The sequence below is a fragment of the Dioscorea cayenensis genome, chromosome 1 (genome assembly GCF_009730915.1).
Source record: "Dioscorea cayenensis subsp. rotundata cultivar TDr96_F1 chromosome 1, TDr96_F1_v2_PseudoChromosome.rev07_lg8_w22 25.fasta, whole genome shotgun sequence".
In the NCBI taxonomy this organism is placed as follows: domain Eukaryota; kingdom Viridiplantae; phylum Streptophyta; class Magnoliopsida; order Dioscoreales; family Dioscoreaceae; genus Dioscorea; species Dioscorea cayenensis.
The window spans coordinates 30,332,563-30,356,985 of record NC_052471.1 but is presented as its reverse complement, the minus strand read 5'-3'; the positions used below and the strand labels follow the sequence as shown (position 1 = coordinate 30,356,985).

The 24,423-nt window shown below is 31.0% G+C and overlaps 2 protein-coding genes and 2 pseudogenes across 2 annotated transcripts; 2 read left to right on the top strand and 2 right to left on the bottom strand.

Annotated features, from left to right (window-relative positions):
* Window positions 1-42: 42 nt before the first annotated feature.
* LOC120259338 lies at window positions 43-2,866 on the top strand (annotated as a pseudogene).
* A 262-nt stretch (window positions 2,867-3,128) lies between these two features.
* On the bottom strand, window positions 3,129-4,245 carry LOC120259380 (transcription factor MYB4-like). Its single transcript, XM_039266973.1, has 3 exons — window positions 4,063-4,245; window positions 3,837-3,966; window positions 3,129-3,516 (listed from the first exon to the last, which is right to left on the bottom strand). Exons 1-3 carry the CDS (start codon window positions 4,193-4,195, stop codon window positions 3,162-3,164), a joined length of 618 nt encoding a protein of 205 aa, XP_039122907.1. The 5' UTR covers window positions 4,196-4,245; the 3' UTR covers window positions 3,129-3,161.
* Window positions 4,246-9,985: 5,740 nt separating this feature from the next.
* Window positions 9,986-11,115, top strand: LOC120259348 (annotated as a pseudogene).
* Window positions 11,116-11,337: 222 nt separating this feature from the next.
* Window positions 11,338-24,222, bottom strand: LOC120258843 (prefoldin subunit 6-like). The gene is given in 7 exon segments (XM_039266292.1): window positions 11,338-11,607; window positions 14,477-14,537; window positions 14,616-14,740; window positions 14,824-14,894; window positions 14,993-15,023; window positions 15,025-15,111; window positions 24,163-24,222. Coding segments are annotated over 7 exon segments (486 nt in total). The 3' UTR covers window positions 11,338-11,556.
* Window positions 24,223-24,423: the final 201 nt, after the last annotated feature.

Genomic DNA, 24,423 nt, shown 5'->3' with positions numbered 1-24,423 from the left:
TTCTTGTACTAAATCTCCTCTCGAAATGCAGAAGCTCTTCCATCTTCGAGGTCTTCGCCTTCTCTTCGAGATTTCATCGATTCCGATCTCCTCCTTGTTTCAACAGAGCAATGGCCAAGGATCCCATTCGAGTTCTTGTCACCGGTGCCGCTGGTTTGTCTTCTTCTCTTGCTCTCTGTTCTTGTTCTGTTGACGTCGATGTCTGTTTTCTGTCCATTTCGGCCTAACTTTGTTTGTTTTTGATAATCAGTAGCTTAGTTTTTTTGTTTTTTTCCACCATGAAGATTAGGTTTTTGATGAAGTATCAATGATAAAGTTCATTCCTTTTTCCTTTTTCTAATTTCCATATAGATCATGTACTTGATGAATTTCCCATTTTTTGTGCTGAAATGTTTCCTTGCTGAATGAATTACATCACTGAAACATGAAAGTCTCATGCTTTGCCCAAAAATGGTACATTTTATAGGTTTTTAATAGTGCAAGGTTTTGATTACTAGGACAAATTGGATATGCACTTGTGCCGATGATTGCTCGAGGAGTAATGCTTGGTGCTGACCAGCCTGTAATCCTCCACATGCTTGACATCCCCCCTGCTTCAGAGTCTCTCAATGGAGTTAAGATGGAGTTGGTTGATGCTGCATTCCCTCTTCTCAAAGGTCTTCTGGTTTTCTTCTTTGAAAAGTGTGGTAAAATGTTCGATTTTGCAATGTGTATTGCTGATTATTATTATTATCATTATTATTGATTCAGGAGTTGTTGCCACTACTGATGTCGTCGAGGCTTGCACTGGAGTCAATATAGCTGTTATGGTTGGTGGGTTTCAAGGAAGGAGGGGATGGAGAGGAAAGATGTGATGTCGAAGAATGTCTCCATTTACAAAGCTCAAGCCTCTGCCCTTGAGAAGCATGCTGCTGCAAACTGCAAGGTGTGTAACATTGCTGATGTTATTTATTCGGTTAGATTGTTAGCCATCACGTTTTTCAATGAATTTGTTCTCATTGTGTAGGTACTTGTTGTGGCTAATCCAGCAAATACTAATGCGCTGATCTTGAAGGAGTTTGCACCATCTATCCCTGAGAAAAACATATCTTGCTTAACAAGACTAGATCACAACAGGGCTCTGGGTCAAATATCTGAGCGTTTGAATGTTCAAGTTTGTGATGTTAAGAATGTGATCATATGGGGAAATCATTCTTCCACTCAGTACCCTGATGTTAACCATGCAACTGTGAAAACACCTGGTGGAGACATGCCTGTTCGTCAACTTGTTGCTGATGATGATTGGTATGAAGCTTTTTGTTACTGATGATGATGCTATGATATCTCTTCAAAGTCTTTGTATCTTTCTTATTTGATTTGCCATGTTCTGCATGTAATTGATTAGGCTGAATGAAGAATTCATTACTACTGTCCAACAACGTGGTGCAGCAATTATTAAAGCCCGAAAGCTGTCCAGCGCATTATCTGCTGCAAGTGCTGCTTGCGATCACATACGTGATTGGGTTCTCGGTACTCCTGAGGCGAGCATCTTCCCTTTTGAGTTTCATGTATTATTTATCTCTTCTATTTGACTCCAAAATTACATCATTCTGATCTATGGTTCCATGATTCCATCACAGGGTACTTTTGTCTCCATGGGTGTGTACTCCGATGGATCATATAATGTGCCTGCTGGGCTTATCTATTCTTTTCCAGTTACTTGTTGTGACGGCGAGTGGTCTATAGTTCAAGGTATGAGTGAGATATATATAAGTTTAGTATGTTTGAGTTCTTGTATGTCAAAAATACTTCATAAGTTATTCTCTTGCGGTAGAAATATTTGGTCGTTATGAGAATAATATCTCATCTTTACTATCTGTATATTCACTTGCTGTCAGAAACATGTATTCATCTCCTGGTCCCTTGACGGAAAAGCATTAAAACCTTTAGATAGATTAAATTTGTAAACACTGTTCTGAAAGGATTTTGGGAGGTTTATGTTTGATCAATCTGTTCATTCAAATTCCATTCTTTCCTGTAATTGCCACGTCGCGCTACTGGAATATTTGGCATTATTATTAAGTTATCTATGAAGTTGTCAAACCTTAACCTTAGTCATGCATTGAATTTACCAAGTTTGTTGCCAATTGTTGCAACCTTGTCAGCAGGTCTGTTACTTTTCAAAACCTGTTTAACACTTAACTACATGCTTTGTTTTATAACTATTTCCCCTTAAATTTCTCAAAAGTGATTTGGTTACTCAGAAGTGTTATGAAAATGGTTTATTCCTTTGACTTGCAACATGTCTTTGATATCATTCTGATGCTGGTTGAGTTCGAAAAGATAGAATAGAAACCCAATTTTCTTCGATATCTTTCTGAACCAGACATTTCGTGGACTATATCGAATGGTTCAGAAAGAGAGAGATATATTCTCCGAAACCGGGGCCTCTGATTGTTGATATTCGATACACCTGTTTGAAACTTTCACCAAATGAAGTGGTCCTAGAAAATGAACTAGTACTAATTATAGTCTGAACTCTGAAGTGACTTGCTGCATGTATGAACACAGTAGGGGCCGAGCACGGCAAAAGCAAAAACTCTCACGGCTTTCTGTTTCTGTAACTTTTCAGGTCTTAGCATCGATGAATTTTCCAAAAAGAAATTGGATACTACTGCTGAGGAACTTTCTGAAGAGAAGGCTCTTGCATATTCATGCCTCTCTTAAGTCCGTTTTTTCTTTCTTGAGGAAAATGTAACTGCATTTTTACAATAAATCAAACTTTCTTTCTATATGAAAGTTGTCATACTTTTCGTCTTTTTTCTATTCTGTTTTTGCTCATGTAAAAACTCTTGATTACTTTTAATTCAGTAATTTGCTTTTTTTTACCAGTTTAGCTGTCAATTATAAGCATATAATCACTAGAACAGTTCACAAAACTCTTCTTTTGAATTTCCAGTACAACCTTATCTTTCAAGAACTTCATTTTCAATCAGCACTAATCTTTTTTTTTTTCTTCTTTTTTGAGTCTTTGTATGACTCACAAGAGATGCTGATTGTCTTCTTGATCACTTATTTCTAACTTTGTGGAACTTTCAATAATAAAGAAAACAAAGTGATTATAATTTTTTCAGCCGCCAAAATTGAACATTAGAATGAACAAAGAGTTGCAGAAACAGTAATTATATTTCAGGTAATTCCTGGATATTTCCAGATTCCATGAAAATTTTCAACCAAAAACTAATTTCATCACCATTAGACACTGCATCAACATGACTAATATTTCTGCTTTCAAATGACAATGCATCAGACCTGAGACTCTTTTCAAACTCCAGACTTTCTGCAGGATCTCTGTTAACAATAGCAGAAAATTCAGTGCATGAAGAAGATGATCCATCGGTATCACTCATCGATGAATTCGGCAACAATTTCATCGGTTTTTCGCCTTGTTTAACTCTCTTCTTCAAATGAGTGTGCCACACATTCTTAATCTCATTATCTGTTCTTCCTGGTAATTTTGCTGCAATAGCAGACCATCTACAAAGAGATATAATAATAATTAATAATTAATAATTAATAATTAATAATTAATAATTAATGATGATGATTATACTTTAAAAAAAAAACAACTTTATAATATAAATACAAACATATTATATGTACAATCTGGATCTCAAGGTTCATGAATATGTTTTATAATTATTGGACAATGAGTCCAATGCTTCTGATTTCAATGTCATGAGAATCTTAAGTTAGGACAAAGAGTGGGGCATTAAACAAACACTAAAAACCAAGATCAAAACAGTAAGAAAATCTCATAAATAAACCAAAAAAAAAAAGTTAAAAATTTTGAGTACCTGTTGCCAAGAAGTTGATGCAAAGTAATTATGTAGTCCTCTTCTTCTCTGCTGAAATTTCCTCTTTTGATATCTGGTCTTAAGTAGTTTGTCCATCTCAGCCTGCAACTCTTTCCACATCTCAAGAGTCCTATATATATATATATTGATGTTAAACAAGTTATGAACTGAAACAAAAAGGGAACTAAAAAGGAATAAGAAAAACAAAGTTGAGAGAGAAAAGAACCTGCTTGTTTGGGAAGAGCTCTCCAGTTCTCATGTCCAAATCTCTGAATATGAGAAACTAATATTTGATCTTCTTCTGGTGTCCATGGTCCCTTCTTCAACCCCATTTTTTCACAGCATGGAGCTCTCACCATCTTCTTCTTCTTCTCTCTTTCTCTCTGTGTCTCTGTTTCTGTATGTATGTATGTGTGTGCACATATATATATATATATATATATTATTATTATTATTATATAGAGATATAAAATATAAGAAAAAGAACTAAAGAAGAGGATAAAAGCAACGTGCCATAAATATAAAAGAAAGAAGTCCATGTGTGGCCCTTAGCAAGGGAAGGGTTATGAGTATGCTCTTGTTTTTTATAAGCTTGATTAATTACTTAATTATGAACTTCTTGTTTAACTTAACCATGGTTTAGTTTGATTGATCAAAGGGACAGTTTTGTCATGTCAAAAAAAGACTATGAAAACTACTTATACTAATAAAAGGCCGTGCTTGAGTTTGTAGAGTTTGTGATTCAATTTCTTCTTCTCTTAAAATTGATCCGAAATTTTCATGTTAAAATTTATGTGATTTTTTAAATTAAAAATATGGTATAAAACTACACTAGATTTGTAATTGAATTAGAGATTATTTAAATATATTTTAAGATTTTATTATGATAAAATAATTTTTATAAATTAAACAGTCATAATTGTATTTAATTTTTAATATATTGCAATATCATTTTCTCCGGTAATTTTCTTTTGAAAATTTTTGAATTTTTTTTAAAAAATATTTTTTATTTCTTTTTATTTATCATCGTTTGCTAGTTTTTGTGATTGATTGTCAATGTATGATTTTACAAAAAATTATTATAATTTGGATTTATACAAAGAAGTATATTTTTGGAGAAAAACACAGCAGCAATTATTTATTTTAGTATGCACGCAAAATTTCTCTTATAATTAATTATTTTTTGTTAAAAACCAAATGAAGGGACCATATAATTTGGTCTGGTTTTTGTTATTATTTTTTTTTTTGATAAAATTAAGATTTTTGTCAATATATTATTTAGTTCTTTCAATTATATCTTTTTGTTTTCTTCTGGTTTAAGGTGCCATGGAAATAGAATACAATCAACATCCATGTAAATAATAATAATAATAATAATAATAATAATAATAATAATAATGTTCTACTTTGAAATGTTCCACCATTTGCTATTTGGAGCTAATTTCCTAAACCCTTCTGTTTACTTCACTCTTTGGGCTTTTCTTTTCTCTAAAGTCAACAAACCATTAGAATTTAGTTGAAAATGTTTCAATTTTCAACTTACTTTGGAATCTCTCATTTGAACCAATTACAAAATCATTTCATAGTTCATTTGTTTATTAGTTTCCTTAAATGATATATATATTAAAATAATAATAAACCACAAATATTTATTACAGCAAGCTCCAAAAGTCATATACTCCGGATCATAAAAAAAAATTTAAAAAATAATATAAATAATTTTAAAAAATATACAAAAAGTTATATAGTTCAGCAACCTTGTCTATTGCACGAAAGATGTTAAAAAACACATACAACAACTAATTAAAAAACATTTAATATTAAAAACTAATTCTGGTTAATATTCTTCATTTTATTATTTTTATTCTTTTCAATCTTTATCTAATAACAATGATCTATGTTTCATGTTTCTGAATTATTAAACATATTTCATTTCATTAACCATATGATAAAATGATCAATCAAATCACTTTCTTTAAATAAATAAATTTCCACATCCACTAAATTTATCAATCATCACAAAACAGAAATTTAGATGCATTTGTTTGCATTTTCCAAATGGTAGGCAAAATAAGTTCACATTTCATTTAAGAAAAAGAAAAAAAAAATATAAAATGACTCATAGCAAGAGAATTAAGAAATGAATCATCATCACTCAACCAAAAGTCTTCTGTTACCATGCTTTAATTATTATCTTTAGAATGAGAAAACATATGATGAATATATAATGTATGTAAATAAAGAGACATAAAGAAGAGAGTGAAAATGAGAGGACAAGAAGTCAAGAAAACACAATCTTGAAACTTTCCGGCATTTGGATTTGAGCACTGTTTTAATTGTTTTTATTTTGTGCGCCTTTTTTTCTTCACAGAATCAGTGAATATAAGTATATAACTTATAATAAGCGCCGACAATGTCCAACTTTTGTACTTCAAGGAAACTTTTGTTACTTTCCACTTGAAATGTCGGTAAATTTTTGAGAATTTTGCCCAATTTGAATCACCATTTTGTTCACAAGTTTAAATAAAAAACAAGAAAGATTAATTATAAGTTTGTTATTTGTTAATAGTTAATGTCAAAGAATGAAGTTACTGGGCAATTGATTGTTACTTAGGTAGTGGATGGGCATGCACAAAATTAAAAACCCTGCACTTGTGTATTATAGCAATATCATATAGGCACTATTTATGAAGCTCAAGTCTTGTTTATGATACTTGCTTTAGTTAAATCGATCCGATGTGATCAGTCCCTCTATGAAAAAGAGTTGTATCCCTTCCCTCGATAGTTATATCGAGATGAAAAACTTATTAACTTGGTATAGTTCTTACAAATTTTCTAAATGTTTACGTGACGGACTTTCAATACCCCAAGTGAAGTTTGTCAAGTTAATAAATCTTTAGGAGATCGATAATTCTATCGTAATCGATCCATCTCTATTTATTTATTTTTATTTTATACAAAAATTTTAAAGTGAGACACTTATCACTCATTGTACTTTTTCTCCATATATTTGAGATTTTATATATATAATGACTTTGGTTGATGGGGTTGACTTGTTCTGAAAAACATTATTATAGCTCAATTTAGTTCATTTTTATTAGGCCTGGTTAAATTCTACAATTTATCTCTCATATTTAAAAGTGAAAAATGAAAGATTCCATATACTTTGGTAAAATATGAAATTAAACAAATGCTTTATTGCTCCATCTTGAGACTCCTTGTGGTCCTGCTCGGACTCCATTTTTCTATTCTGACTTATGTATCCGGTCATGTACTCCTTCACCTATTTTTTAATTGTATATATATATATATACCGTAATCATTATATTTTGAATACAACACATCAGAAAAGTGCATATATCGAGAGTTAATATCTCAACCTATTTATACCCTCATTTTATATAAATTAAGTTTTTGAACAATTTTTATATGAGGACCTGATAATAATAAACAAAAATTATTAATATATAAGTCAATAACAAGAGTGTTCTCACAACATATTCATAGGAAATTCAAATAAAGTTTTTTAAAAACCAATCTAAACTCATGGAGATATATATTTTTTTCCTACTACCACTACTATTATTATAAAAAGAGATGAAGTCTCTTGTGTCAATAAACCAACTGTAAAATTCTCCAATTTTCAAGTTCACAAAATTATTCTATTTGATTCTGTTCAAATTAATTTTTTTTACTAATTAGTTGAAATTAAATTCATTTAATTACTATTATTTTCTGAACTTAAAGTCTATATTATATAATAAATAAATAATAAAATTTATAAATCATGGTTAAAAATGAACCATGTCTTGGTTCTGTAATAGTTATTACGGAACCGAATCTATTGAATTATGTTTTTAAAATTTATCACGGCAAAATTTTTAAAAAGAGTTACCTCAAATGAATACTTTACTTATTTATTCTCCATACTTACCATGACGGACAATTTGAACAGAAGAAGTAAATAGAATTGATATCTATCAAAATTAATATTTAAAATTTAGAATTCTAATTGAATTATACAGTGCAGAAAAATCTGTTGCTTTATCTGGTCCACAATTTGATTTCAATATGGCCAACCATACACAACCCTAATATAATAAGATTTTTGGGTTCCAAAAATTACTTTTAAAATCAATTGGTAAAACAGAAATTTATCTAAATTAAAACATTTTATAATGATTCCAAAAATGTATCACAGGAAGGAATAGGTTCATCAACACAAAATCCCACAAAAATCCTCTAAAAACGAAGTTGAAAGAATGTTTAATTTTGTTTTTATAAAAACTCTGATCTAATCATAAGCACAAAGATAAAACTTTTTCTACATACTGAACTAACAAAGACATTAGAATTCTCTTACCTCCAAACCTTCCCAATATAAATAGGATAGAATATATAATTAGTATACAAAACAACAAATGTTGTCAAAGGAACAAACGTGTCCGAAAGTGCACCAATTAGTTTCGGTGGCTTAAGGATCTTTAAAAAGTTACTATATGAGACATGCTAATGTGCAGAATAACAATGACCAACCACATATACCCCAAATGATATATTATAGATCGTAATCCCATGATAGTAAATTCACTTTATCATAGCCTTAAAAAGGTGCAGAATACGGCTTCTTTCATAAGGGACCTACTAAACACTGAATTAGTGAACAATACTGCACTATACAATAATTCAATTTGTGACTTCTCCTAAATATTGAGATTAAATTAATAAGAATGGTTTTTTAACAAATGCAATAATTACATATCCAATTAGAGATGTGTGCATAACTGAGAATTGAACGTGCTACCGTGTGTCATTCACTAAAATTTAATCTTTGTTTTTGGGCGTCAAAATTCCTATAAAGATCGAGATCCAACTAAACCATCAATTCATCAATCTCTTCTGCTCAATCGACCTTCCAAAATTTAAGAACCATTTATATGTTTTTCTTTTATTTTTTAATTACTATAAATAAATAAATAAATAAATAAATAACACATGTTCAATGCCATCAAATAGAATTTTATGGTTGGAAAATTTGAGATGTTGGATTTAAGTTTTATTTTGTCTTCTTTTCTACTTGGAGCCATTCATTAAAAATCAAAATCGTATATATTTTATTTATAAAAAAGTAGAATATTTTCTTGGTATAACATACAACTCACTAAATATCAAATTCAATTTAGTAATTAATAAATAAATCAATCAATCGAATTACAACAAAATTGACCAGTTTCCAATCTTGTAGAATGGAACATTTGGATCAAAACTCTGACCAATTGGGAGTCAATAGACTCCATACATATATAATTTCCAAAATTAATTTTAAAAGGTTTTTAATGTTTATCACCCTTGACGTCAGTTAACAACAACCTTAATTAATTATTAAACTAATTAAGTACATTGAAATTAATTTTCTCATTTGTTTGCAGCGAAATATATTTACTAATAAATGACAAAAATTCTATATTTATATATACTTATCAAATATCTGCACTACTAATTAATTTATTTTTTCCCCTAAAATAGCTGAACTTGAGTAACAGAATAATTAAAAGATAGAGATTATTGAAATATATATATATATATATATTAGAGTGAGATACATCCATTAATATTTACTCAAATTATTAACACATCCGCTAATTTATATGATATATATTGCTCAAAATTACTTGCCACCACGTTATTTTAATAAATAAAATATAAATAAATCACGTTAAAGATATGTACAAATGTAGAATTAATATTTCAATATATCTATACTTTCACTTTACATGAGCTGATGTTTAAATCTGTCACTTCGGTAATAATATGAATACTATACGGGTTTAGTGTCATTAGATAGTTTGTTGTTTGTTATTAAAAATAAAAATTTTTATTTTTTATTTATTTACATATATAAAAATTTATTTTATATACAAATGAATGCATTTTAGATGTATAATTTATTTTAATGAAGAAGTACCCTTTATAAGTTTGAAAATTCCAAGTCATTGTGGTACATTAAGGTCAAGGTCCACAGAGGACAACGATGACTGGCTGAGTTTTTAGGCCACGTGGTCAATTTCTATTTGTTCCCGTTTCGCTCTTTATTTTGAAATTTCTAACTATAAATATCACCACCATTCACCAACGCATAACGCATTGCTTAAAAAACCATCAAACGAATCGAAGTCTATGAGCGCTCAGTTGAACCAGGACTACGAGATCGCCGCCCTCGTCGGCCGGGGGAGGTTCGGAGCCGTCTTCCGATGCTCTTCCCGGATCTCCGGCGAAACATTCGCCGTGAAATCCATCGATAAGACACTCCTCACTGACCCATCTCGATTTCGATCTAGCATCCAAAGAAGCCAAGCTCCACCGCCTCGCCGCAGCCGGAAACCCTCTCGCCGTCCAGATCCACGCCGATTACGAGGACGATGCTTGATCCATCTCGTCCTCGACCTCTGCACCGGTCCAGATCTCTTCGATCGAATCGAGGATGAGAGTTCCCCGATCTCGGAGCCGGAGGCGGCGATGGTGATTGGGGATCTAATGGAGGCGATCGCAGCGTGTCATCGGAGAGGAGTGGTGCATCGAGATGTGAAGCCGGAGAATGTGGTGTTCGACGCCGAGGGGAGGATCCGGCTGTTGGATTTCGGATCGGCGGGGTGGATCGGAGAAGACGGCGGCGGCGTGATGAAGGGGCTTGTTGGTACACCGTACTATGTGGCGCCGGAGGTGGTGAGGGGAGAGGAGTATGGGGAGAAGGTGGATGTGTGGAGCGCCGGCGTGGTTTTGTATATAATGTTGGGAGGCGCACCGCCGTTTCACGGCGAGACGGCGGCGGAGATCTTTGAGGCGGTGCGGCGGGGGAACTTGAGGTTTCCTTCTAGGGTTTTCCATAGGGTCTCGCCGGCGGCCAAGGATCTTCTCAGGAGGATGATTTGCAAGGACGTTTCTAGAAGGTTCTCGGCAGAGCAAGTCCTCAGTAAGCTTTTTCTCTTATCATCTTTTATTATTTTATTTATTGATTTATTTCATTAATTAATTAATTTTAAATTAGTTTTTTAATTAACTTTATAATTATTGAAAACAGGGCATCCGTGGATTAAGAGCAGAGGGGGAACGAATTCAGTGGACAATTAGCCAATCAAGGATTCACATATATTAATTATTATTGATTGATTTTTTTTTAATACTCTTATTTTTTAATGTATATTGTAAATTTTTGTATTGATGAGGAAGATGTGTATATACTTAAAATTCATTGTATTATAATTTGAATAAAATTAACGTGACTGGAAACACAATAAAGTTTTTTAAAATTAAAAACAAATCACATATTCCAATATGAGTCAAAGTAAACAAAATAAATTAATAAATAAATAATATATTAAATATTTTAAAAGTGCGAAGACCACATTGAACAAATCACTGCATTACCAAAATAAAAATGATTTAATCCTTATAAATAAAACTCTATTTTTTGAAAAACCATAAATATCAAACTCTTCCCAAATAAGTTAAAGTCAGCCTTGAATCAGCTTTTCCAAACACTTGAACTAACTCAGAAATTGATGTTGCATATCAGTAACTCCGGGGAAAACCACAATACAATCAATAGAAGTTATAGTTTAATAAACTACCAAAAGCATTCTCATTATACAAGGGAGAAATGCTGACAAGGGGGACAACACAGGCAAGATGGATGAAATTTGCTGTGACAACCATTCTAGAGCTAAGATTTCCCAGCCTGTATAGTTTCCATCTTCTGTCGTAATTTAAATATCTGCAAAGCATTAAAAAAAATAGTTATTAACTTATTACTGCATGAAAAGTTTTTCAATGATCAGTAAATATTTTCATGTCAGAATGAAACAGATTTGACCTGTGCACAATAAATAGATTTTTCATTTGTTCATTTCATTGTACCAGTGAGGGAAATTGCTTATGTTCTTCTATTAAAGCCATAACCCACCAAACATATGCTGACCACTGGGAATGACAATCTAGCCCCCTGCCCTGCAGGGATGTGCCTAAACCTGACCTGAAAATTCATGTTATTTTGTGGCAAAGTTGGGAACAAGGATCCCAAATCTAATAAAAATCGGGGAAAAGGCAGGAACAGGATTCTCAGTCTGTTACTCCAGATGACACTCCCCTCCACCAAAACTGCCAAGTTGCCACCACTGCTATTCACATGCACACTTGTTTTATAGGTATGAAAGAAAATGTGTGGCATCTCGTCCAACACACATACAAAGACAATAAGTGAGCACACTCTTATCAGTTCTCGAAGGCTTACATATAAGGGCACTGTTTATTTTGATTTTGATTTTGATTTAAACCTTATAATAAAGCCAAAATAATTGATTTTCTCTAGTAGACTTTGGCATGGCAATCGGATTCATGGAAAGAATTAAAGGTCAAGTGTCGGAAACAATAGCTATTGTTTAAAAAAAAAAAGAAAAGAAATGGTAATAACATATATGAATGAAACTGTGAATTTACTCAAAGTGGACGAACCAAATGGCTCCTTCCAAGAATTACAATTAATTATCACAGAGCAATCAATCAAAATATACCTACTTGTTTTCAGTGAAAAGTCAAAATGCATCTTAGAATTGGGAAGAGGCCTTTCCTTTGACACATGGATCTTTTCTTGTATCTACCCTACTTAACCTAGTCTCTCACATGTTTTGATAATATGGACAAAAGCAAACAAACATAGCCAGCGACCCAAAAATAAGAAATAAAAAAATAAAACCTAAAAACTAGCCAAAGATCTAACTGATGTTCAAGATTTGGGCTTGTAAAGACAAGGGGCAGCTCCACAACTATAAATCAAGATCAAACAATGAACCCAAGAGGCAGTTTCAAAAGAGGCTGTCAATATCACCTAGGAATGACTGAACTTTGTTCCATAATAGACTTATCAAATGTAACAAGCAAACTATACAACATTTGCCACATGGCCAACAGAATCAAGATGTTTTTCTTTTCTAACAACTGCTATTCCCATAAGCAATCAGGCAAATGACCTCTAGGACTGGGCCAACAAGTAGCATACTTTCACTCTCTTACCTTGTTAGGAAAAAAACATAGGATACATGAGACTTCCCCACACTTATAGGGAACATGTTAAGAGCGATAATCACGTGTGTTATCAACTCATCAGAAGTATGCATCAAGGGCCACATTAAAGATAATCATGGCCTATGAAGAATCATAATCAAAAGTGTTTCAACTCTAGGTCTAAACAAACAAGGGACATACTTTCATCTCTCTTATTTTGTATGGAAAGAGCCATAGAAGGTATGAGGCTTTGCAACTCTGACAGAAAAATATATTCAAAGAGACGATCAAAATTATTTTTTGTTGAAGAAGCCTCTAGGTGGAAGGATGAAATTTTTAAAAATTACAATAACTTCATTTTCTTAATTTATTTTGAATCAAAGTTATGTTACAATATAAATAGGAGAAAACGTAATGAACTGCTTGACTATGTGGTGTGTGTCATAAAGAATAAAAAAAGTAAAAATAAAAAGAATAGGATCATTCACAATTGCGTTATGGGTTTAATTGTAGTGCAAGTCATGATACAATTCACTTAATTACAATAACATGCAAGTAGTAGGAGACAAACGTATAAACCACTTGATGGTATCTACCAACTTGTAAATGTCACATTAGGGGACCAAGATGGTATGTTACATAACATAATATTGACGATTATGAGTCATGACAGCAATAATCTCATATTTCATTGGTGGCAGTAAAAATAGAAATCAGAAACAAATCAACTAAAGTCATCCGGTAATAAACCTTGTTGTTGGAGTAGCTGTCATATGTTATTAAATGATTGAGCAATGAACTGTAAACCAAACGTGGAAATAAAAACAATAGACTTTTTGTTGTATTTAAGCAGATGATTACACAATGGCCAGAGGTCATCACTGGATGGAGAAAGTAACTCATAAAGATAAACCTGATGATAAGTTTATTTTATGCTTGTAACAAAAAAGAATAATAAATTTTTATTAAACGATATACAAAATCAATTATTTGGCTCTTGAAGACGAACAATTGGAACTTAATCACAGAAACTCCCATCAGTATTCGTTACCATCCATCCATAACACATATAATTCCTTGTTTCGAGCCATGGCTTATTGTTACTATGTCACCACTGTGTTCCTACCAAGATCCTCCATCCTGGTAAAATACCACATAGGTGGTTGAACAATTTTAACAACCCATCCTAGGAGCCAAATTCATCAACATAATTCCATCACTTGACTCAAAATAAGCATTGTAATAACTAAGGGAAGCATTGGCTCAAGGAACTTGATATTCCCTAATCCTAATGGGGTAGTTAGGCATCAAAGCATATAATTAACCAACACTTAAGTGCTAAGAATATGTACTAGAACAAATTCATTATTGGATAATAATCATAAATCCTATTTAGTTTTGAGTTACAAATCCAAAACACTACCTTAATAGAGATTTCTAGCAATGCATAGTACTCAAATTCATCATCAAAAATACATCACTTGACCCAAAATAAGCAAATTAAACTAACATATAAAGTTAGGAAAAATAATAGAACACAACAAAAAACATGTTTGCAAAACCAAAAAGAAATATACACTCACCGACTCCTTCTTGCTGTTTTGCTTGTCCTCCAAATCCTGTAAAGTTCCCTCCAACCTCTTCCTGCAAACATAGTTCAAATTGGTAAACCCCTAATAAAACAAAGAAAAAAAATACAGACTAAAAGTCTGAGAATCTCACAGCTCGGCAGAGATGTATTCAATGCGCTTGCCGACGTTGCCTCTGGCCTCGGCAAGGTCTTGCTTCACAAGCACCGGTCCAATCAGCTTGTACACGTTCGCATCCTCTTTCAAAAGATCCAACTCCTACAATCACACAACCCAACGATCTAAAAGGAGAAAAACCAGAGCTTTCATCAACCAAATCGAAGAGAAAAAAGGCGGCTGACCTTGAGAACAAGTTCGTTCTCTCCAAGCTGGATGGTGTACTGCTTCCTCACTTGATGGTTCTTGGAGATGTCTGAAGAGGAAGAGAGAGTAGAGAGAGATGGATGGGTGAAGTCACTTGGAGTTAGGGTTTGGAAATTTGAAGGGAAGGAGAAGGAGAAGGATGCTTGCCTTTCTGGATTTTGCTGAGGGCGTTGGCTTGGGTTTTCGAGATCGCGCTGAAGCTCTTTTGATCGCCGACGCCGACGCCATGGTTCACTGTCGGAGCCCGTGAAGACGAAGAAACCGGCCTCTCAAAAAGTCTCTGCTTTGATGACTTGAGATTTTCTTGTAATTTTTACAAATAGGACAAAAAAACACTAGTGTTTTTTACAAATAGGACCAAATCACTAATACTATTGTTAGTGATTAAATTTTATATAATTTGTTTTTTATCCAAAATGCCCTAGTGATGAGATAATCAGTTATCATTTGGGACGGATTCTCCCTCCCACTCGAGTTTTAAAAATTTTTATGGAAGTTTTTGATGTAATATCATATATAAAAATAATATAATTAAACAATTTCATATTATAAAAATTATTTTTATACTTTTGGATTTTAAAAGCTTATTGATATTTATCAGATAAATAATTATAATCGTAGTAAAGTAATATTTGTTTCAATAATATTATAAGTAATATAAATAAAAACTTTAAATGTTATTAAAATTGTTCATCAGAACGCTCTTCGAGTAGATTATACATCTACTTTAATAATATATATGATCTTTTAATTAAATCAATAAACTTAATAAAATAAATAAATAAAATTTACTTAAATTATAGTACATATAATAAATAAATGATATTCATTTAAAATAAATCTTTTTCTTAATAAAAACATTATTAAATTTAATAAAAAAAAATCATTTTTTATTTAGGTTTAACAAAGATGCAAGTAGGAAATTGCAAAATTATTTTTTATAAAATAAAATAAGTAATTATAAAACATCATTGGAGTAATTACAATCATTTATGTTTCTTTTTGTTTACTCCAACATCTCATGATATTTTTCCCCCTAAAAAATATAGCATTCTAAATAATTATTTAAGTTTTACAAAGAAAAAGCTTGATAAGTGTAGGCAATTTAAACGTTACTATGGATGAAGAACTCCATGTTTTCATATACTGTTGGCAAGGTTTTAATTAAAAAAAAAAAAGAGAAATTACATAAAAATGTGATAAACATGGAGTAGTGAAACGAATGGAGTGATATAATGGGTGGTCATTGAGTAATCGTTTAAAATTTTAAAGATAATATTTTGGGATCATCTTGCGTATTATGAGTATAGTAAGATACGTACATTAAAAGATTATGTTATATTTCATTATAGGCTAAGTAAAGAGTTTTGTTTTGCTTTGTTTTATTTTGTTTTATTTATTTATTTATTTATTTTTGGTGTGCGTGTGATAATGTGGATAAAAACACATGGAGTGATACAATGGATGGGATTGTCTGCGTATAATGAATATGGTGTGGTTCATAGTTCATACATTAAAATATAATGTTAGATATATTCTAGGTTTGGTGAAGAAGAAATTCCCTTTTATTTTTTATTTTTAATTTTATTTATTATTATTATTATTTCAACAATGTGGAAGAATTACTATAGGCATTTCAAATGCTTGATCATACTTAAAAAAAGGAGTGGAATATGGGGGTTAATTGTACTATTTTCACCTATTATCAACAGCTGAAGGAAAAAAATGTTGAAATAAATGGTGTTGCAGAATGTATTTTATATTTATTTTAAATAAAATAAATTATAATCAAGTAAAATAAAACCTGAATAGAAAATAACAAAATATAACAGTAAGAGGAGTTATATAACACATAAAAAACCTATTCCCAATTTTTTTTTTGACTTTTGACCCTTTTTTCTAATATATTTATATCGGCCTACGGTATTTTTATAAATTTTTTATTTAGTTATTAAAAAATTATAATTATGTTGAAAATTATTAGATCATGTAAATTGTTTGAATAACAATTGGTTATAAGCCTATAAGTAATATTAAATTCATAAAAAAAAACAAAAAAAAAAACCATAAGTAATATGAATCCTTGAAGGGTGTGAAATAAAAATTTTATCATTTCCTACACAGGCAACACATACTTTTCCATTGCTTCTAACTCCCGAGCCTTAAACCATCCAATCCTTAAACCATCCAATTCCTATATTTGGTGATGTACACTAGGATTGTGAATGGACCTTGGGCCCAAGGGAAAATCTGATTCTTTATTCCGTCCAAGGCTGGGGATGGAAAAAACTTTCCGGTTGAAATCGTGGTTGGGGAATACCTTCCTCACCTAGAAATATTAAATACTTAATTTATATATATATATATATATTTTTTTTTTTGAGAGAGGGAAGTGTGTATGTTGTTATCAATATCTATACAAAAATTAAATAAAAGTCCATATTATTTATTTAATTAATAAATTATTAATAATTAAATAAACATTAATATTGGGTCAATGTGCCTTCAACAAATATAGTGTATATTGATATTTAATGTTCGGTCTTTAATATGTCAAGTATTTATATTTGTAAATATGTTTCTCAATTATCAAGTTTTTTTTTCCTTATATTCATTGTATTATAAGTTTTTTTCTTATATTCATTGTATTATAGTTTGAGTAAAAAATAAAACTTGAGCATGGGATTGTAAGAAACATAGTAGAGGATAACACAGAATCTCAACACCCAAAGCATAAAGACATGAGCACTTGAAGTATTGTGGCCAACCTAAATGTAGACATCATCCGAATTGGAAGAAGCACCTCTCTGATCATACGCGCCCAAACCACTAGACCCAACGAGAGTAAGGCTTTGCTTCCTGCCGTTGACCTAATTTTTGTATTTCAGTTTTTTTACATCTATGGCTGTAATTACACAAAGACAATTTATTATGAGAGGTTATTGATTTTGTAACAATAAAAATTATTATTATTATTATTATTATTATTATTATTATTATTATTTAATAAGAATTGATAAAGTTGGGATGTTTGCTTAAGTTCAAAAGCCTACTAAAAAATAAGAGGGTTAGGACAAAAATACTAAGCATGTTGTCAATTTTTCGATTAAAGAATAAAAAAAAAAGTTTATAAAATGAGTTGAGCTTTACTTATGATGTTTTAGGTTTGGGCATTGCACACCCCAAATTATATAAAAATAAAATAAATAAATTTATTATTGATAATTATTTATCATAAAATTAAATAATTTATAATTTAAACTTGAACAATTTTAATACAATTTAATTTTTTTATCAAAACTCAATTTGATTTAATTTGTTATTAAATTTATTTTCTTAAATTTAAACCTTATTTTAAAATAAAATTTAATTCTTATTTATTAATAAAATTTTAAAAAATATGCATTGGTTTTGGACAAAAATATAGAGTTAAATAATTGAGTAAGTCAAGCTTGGGCAAGCATGGTCACTGTTTAAAGAGAGTCTTACATCGATCCAAACCCAGCCCATTGAGAGGTCTAATTAGAAATAAATTAATTTTATATGTTGTAATTAGACATTTTAGTGCAAATTTTATATAATTTTTATAAAAATCAAAAGTCATTATTTAAAAGAATTTGAAAATAATAACGTTAAATATAAATATCTTGATATCGTTTTAAATTAAATTAACAAACTAGATTCAAACCATAAAAATAAAGTTAAAAAATAAACAAAATTATACTTAAATTATAACATATAAACTAAATAAATTATATTAATTTAAAATAAACCTTTTATTAATAAAAACATTATTAAATTTAATAAAAAAAAATCATTTTATTATTTAGGTTTAATAAAAATGCAAGTAGGAATTTGCATTTTTTTTAAAAAATAAAATAAGTAATTATAAAACATCATTGGAGTAATTACCATCATTTATATTTCTTTTTGTTTACTCCAACATCTCATAATATTTTTTCCCCCAAAAAATATAGCATCCTAAATAATTATTTAAGTTTTACAAAGAATGAAAGCTTTTATAAGTGCAAGTAATTTAAATCTTATTATGAATGAAGAACTCACATGTTTATTATGTTGGGAAGCTTGTCTTCACAACTTTTGTAAGGTTTTAATAAAGAAAGAGAAATTACATGAAAATGTGATAAAATATGGAGTAGTGAAACGAATGGAGTGATATAACGGATGGGATTGTCTGGCATATAATGAAAATGGTGTGATTCATATATTAAAAGATAATGTTAGATTTATTATAGGTTGGGTGAAGAAGAGATTCCTTTTTATTTTTATTTTTAAAATTTTATTTATTTATTATTATTATTTTGACAATGTGGAAGAACTACTATAGGCACTTTAAATACTTGACCATATTTAAAAAAAAGAATGGAATATAGGAGTTAATTGTACTATCACCCGTCTATTATCAATGGTTGAAAGAAAAGGGTGTTGAAAAAAATGATGTTGAATAATTTATTTTATATTTTTTAAATAAATAAATTATAATCAAATAAAATAAAATTTAAACATAGGATATATGAAAACACAATAAAAGATAACAGTAAAAGAAGTCACAACATATAAAAGAGGCATATCTCTAATTTTTTTCTTATGACTATTGATTTTTTTTAAATATTTCTATATCGCACTATTTTATTTTTATAAATTTCTTATTTAGTTATTGAAAAAAATATAATTATGTTGAAAATTATTAGATATGTAAATTGTTAGAATAATTAACAATGGGTTATAAGCCTATAAGTAATATAAAATTAAGAAAAAAAGAAAAAAATTATAAGTAATATGAAACCTTGTGAAATAAAAATGTGATCATTTCCTACACAACCCACACATACTCTCCCATTTCTTTTACTCCCAATCTTTAAGCCATCCAATTCTTATATCTTTGTGATGTCCGCTAGGGTTGTAAATGCTCCTCGACCTCGATGATGAACTCGATTCTTTGTTCCGTTGAGCCCAAAAATCGAAAAAATATTTAGGATCAGAATCAGATATATACAAATATGTTATATTTTATACTATCAATATCTATAAAAAAATAGAATAAAACCTGTATGTTTATTTAATTAGAAAATTACTAATAATTAAATAAATATTAGAGTTGGACCAATGTGCCTTCAACATATATAGTGTATATTGATATTTGATGTTGATTCTTTACGTGAACTATTTATATTTGTAAATATATTTTTCAATTATCAAGCATTTTTTTAATGTAAGATGATGTGTAGATACTTAAAATTCATTGTATTATAGTTTGAGTAAAAATAAAACGTGAGCATGGAATTCTAAGAAACATAGCAGAAGATAACACAGAATATCAACACCTAAAGCATAAAGAAATGAGCACCTGAAAAGAAAAAAGTATTGTGTCCAACCCTAGTGTAGACATCATCCTAATTGGAAGACCCATTTCTCTGATCAGCCAAACCCAAACCGCTTAATCCAAAGAGGTTAAGGATGCCCTTCATGACATTAACCTAATTTTTCTGTTTCTGTTTTTTCGCATTTATGACTGTAGTTACACAAAGACAATTTATTATGAGAGGTTACTGATTTTGTAACAATAAAAATTATTATTGTTATTATTTAATAAGATTTACATTATACGTAGAACTGATAAGGTTGGGATGTTTGCTTAAGCTCAAAAGCCTGCTTAAAAAAAATGAGAGGGTTAGAACAAAAATATTTAGTATGTTGCTTGGTCTTGGATTAAGGAATAAAAAAAAAATGTTTATGAAATGAGTTGAGCTTTACTTGTAATGTTTTTGGCTTGGGCATTGCACACCTCAAATTATATATAAATAAATTAAATAAATTTATTATTGATAATTATTTATCATAAAATTAAATAATTTATAATTTAAACTTGACCAATTTTAATACAATTTAATTTTCTTTATCAAAACTCATTTTGATTTAAAATGTTATTAAATTTATTTCTTAAATTTAAACCTTATTTTAAAATAAAATTTAATTCTTATTTATTAATAAAATTAAAAAAATATAAATGCATATTTCTAGTCAAGCTTGGGCAAGTATGGTCACTGTTAAGAGAAGAGCAAGTCTTACTCCAGTCCAAACCCAACCCATTGAAAGATATAACGGGAAATAAATTAATTTTATATGTTGTAATTAGACATTTTATAGCAAATTTTCTATCATTTTTTATAAAAAATTAAAAGTCATTCTTTAAAAAAATTTGAAAATAATTAGGTTAAATAGAAATATCTTGATATAGTTTTTAATTAAATCAACAAACTAGATTCAAACCATAAAAAAAAGTTAAAAAATAAAGGGGTTTTTACTTAAATTATGATATATAAACTAAATAAATGATATTAGTTTAAAATAAACCTTTTATTAATAAAAACATTATTAAATTTAATAAAAAAATATTTTATTTAGGTTTAACAAAAAAAATGCAAGTAGGAAATTGTGAAATTATTTTCTTAAAAATAAAATAAGTAATTATAAAACACCGTTGGAGTAATTACCATCATTTATGTTTCTTTTTGTTTACTCCAACATCTCATAATATTTTTTCCACCAAAAAATATAGCATCCTAAATAATTATTTAGTTTTACAAAGAATGAAAGCTTTTATAAGTGCAAGTAATTTATTTATATCTTATTAATGAAGAACTCACATGCTTATTATGTTGGGCAGCTTGTCTTCACAACTTTTGTAAGGCTTTAATAAAGAAAGAGAAATGACATGAATATGTGATAAATACGGAGACTAATGGAGTAGTGAAACGAATGAATGGGTAGCCATTGAGTAATCGCTTAAAATTTTAAAGATAATATTTTGGTATCATCTTGTGTATAATGAGCATGGTGAGATACGTACATTAAAAGATAATGTTAGATTCTCATTGTAGACTAGGTCACTAGGTTGATATAAATATATACAGGGAAGTAACTATTAATCCCTCTAAAATTGGAGTATCTCAAATAAATCGCTCTTAATTTACCTATTCCATAAAAATCCCTTTTTTTAAACCCAATTCTTTTTCTTTTTTTCGTTCTGATGATAATAACAGAGGAGAATATGCTCTTAAGTAGTGTGAAAAATTATCAGTTTGCCTTTGCTTCTTATCCCACATTCAAATATCCATTGAAATTACTCTCAAACCCTCCCCTCCTCAGGAACCGCTCATGGACATTTGCACTATTTCGCTTTCTTCTTATTATGCTGAAGCCGGGTGGAGAGACTCTTTCCAGTAGTCATTTGTCTTGCGAAAGTCGGGCTTCGAGTTGTCTGTGGAATTGGTTTCTCGTTCAAAGTATTCGAGCTAGTTTTATCGACAATATCCTTTCAAGGAATTAATTACCAAGTCGAAAGGTGAGATGGTATGCCTAGGAGACGATTCTCTATCGCTTGAATGGTGTCTCATGTTTGAAAGTTTGCCAGTTTTAGTCTCTGCAGTGCAGTTGTTTATTTCCCCGGTATTATTAGGCAGCTCTTGTGTAAAATCCGAAATTCTCTATTGTGTATTTGGTAAAGTTTGTTTCTCATTCTGTGTATTATTTGTTTGTTTCAGTGTATAATAATATTTTGATCGTTCCGCCGATGACTGATTATGTGCTATTTTTTCATAACAACTGAAAATGGAGACCACACTAGTGAATGCAAGGTGTTACCTGACCCGGTTGTGGAAACACTCACAAAATTGAAGTAGGAGATGAACATGCGCCATTGGGAGATTCTTTGTGGAATACCTTTTGCCCATATGATGGATGTCGACCTGTGATTCAAGAGAGAGGGGTTCTTGACGTGCTGCTACAGGTCTACGATGATCGCAACAAACAGTTTAGGATAAGGGAAAACATGCTAGCATTCAGGGCAGAAGACGTCACGCTCGTTTTAGGTCTATGATTAGAATTTCTTGGTAGTCTTTATAGCTTTAATCTATCAAGAGTACTTGTTTTGATGTTTTTTTTTAAAAAACTATTTGATGCACTTCATGTTGGATGTGGGTCCTGTGGGTCCCACATGTTTTACACTCAAACCTTTAGTCCCATATCGCTTAAAGTGGAGAGAGTTGCTAAAGAATTCCTCGCTATAAATACATGCCTAAACCATGAACCAAAAACACAACTTTACTTGCTTCTTACTCTCTATATTCTCTTTTCTTCCGGTGTCTAACTGCGTGCAGAGCCCGGGTGTGCTTTTTGCGTGCTAGAAAACCCAAATATTTTTGTTCTCATTCACGTGGTTCTTTGCACGAGACCTTGTGGAGTGCGCTTGGGATATCTCGGCCGAGCGTGCTAGAGCTACGAGAGTTCTTCCTTCAGCGGGTTAGTGTATCCTCTGGCTTGGGTGAGGCCGGAAAATCCTGCACGAGGGAGGCCAATTCAGCGTTAGAATGTAGGAAATATACTACTGAATAGCATCCCACATTGCCTAGTGGAGAAAGTTGCTAAAGAATTCCTTGCTATAAATACATGCCTAAACCATGAACCAAAAACACACTTGCTTGCTTACTTCTTCTCTCATATTCTCTTTCTTCCGGGTGTGCTTTACGCGTGCACAGGCAGGGTGTCTTTTGCGTGCTCGGAAAACCCAAATATTTTGTTCTCATTCTGTGGTTCTTTGCCTGAACCTTGTGGGTGCGCTTGGGATATCTCAGCGCCCTGAATGTCTAGGGCTACGAGAGTTCTTCCTTCCCGGGTTAGTGTATCCTCTGCGCTTGGAGTGAGTGCGGAAAATCACGCACGAGGGAGGCCAATTCAACGGTAGGGGGCGGTGCTTACGCTACGCCTACCCCAGGCTGGAAATTTCTAACTGTTGTTTTGAATTATTATTGTAGTTTGTGTTTTGCATACTATAGTTTGTAGTGTTTGCGATGCTATTCAGATGAGTATATTTCCTACATTCTAACTGAATTGTGTCTTATACATAAAACTGTTTAGCCATAAATATATTTCACGTATTTTTATAAGCATATTCTGCGATATTATATTTTGTACGCATAATACTATAGACTATATTTTATACATAGATATCCCAGTATACTATATTCATACATATAATATCATGTATCTCATATTCTAGTACATATAGTTCTACTAGATGTGTATTTCTCGCAAATCAATTTCGCGACATTAAAAACTTGCTTGTGTCACATTAGTAGACCTTGAACACGATTAACATACATTACACACACATGGATGCACAACTCGATACTTTCGGTAAACCCGCTGCGAAGTTTGACGGTGAAGGTGAACTTTAGGAGGTGGAAACATCAGGCTGAATTTTGGTTGTACACCTTAGGAGTATCCACAGCTCTTACTCTATCCTCTGATTCTGATTCCTCGATCTTGATCCCTAGTGGACTTCGCCGATTATCCATCTCGATCGAGACCAAACATCTAGCTCCTTAACTCCTAGTAAAAACTCTCAAGAGATCGATTTTCCACTCTGCCGCATAGAATTCTTAGCATTCTTTTCCGATCGCCTTTTATGACAAATACTTTGATTATAAGACTGCTAAGGATATATGGAGTGCCATAGAAAAGGAGTATGGCCCTGATAATGCTACTAGGATTAGCCA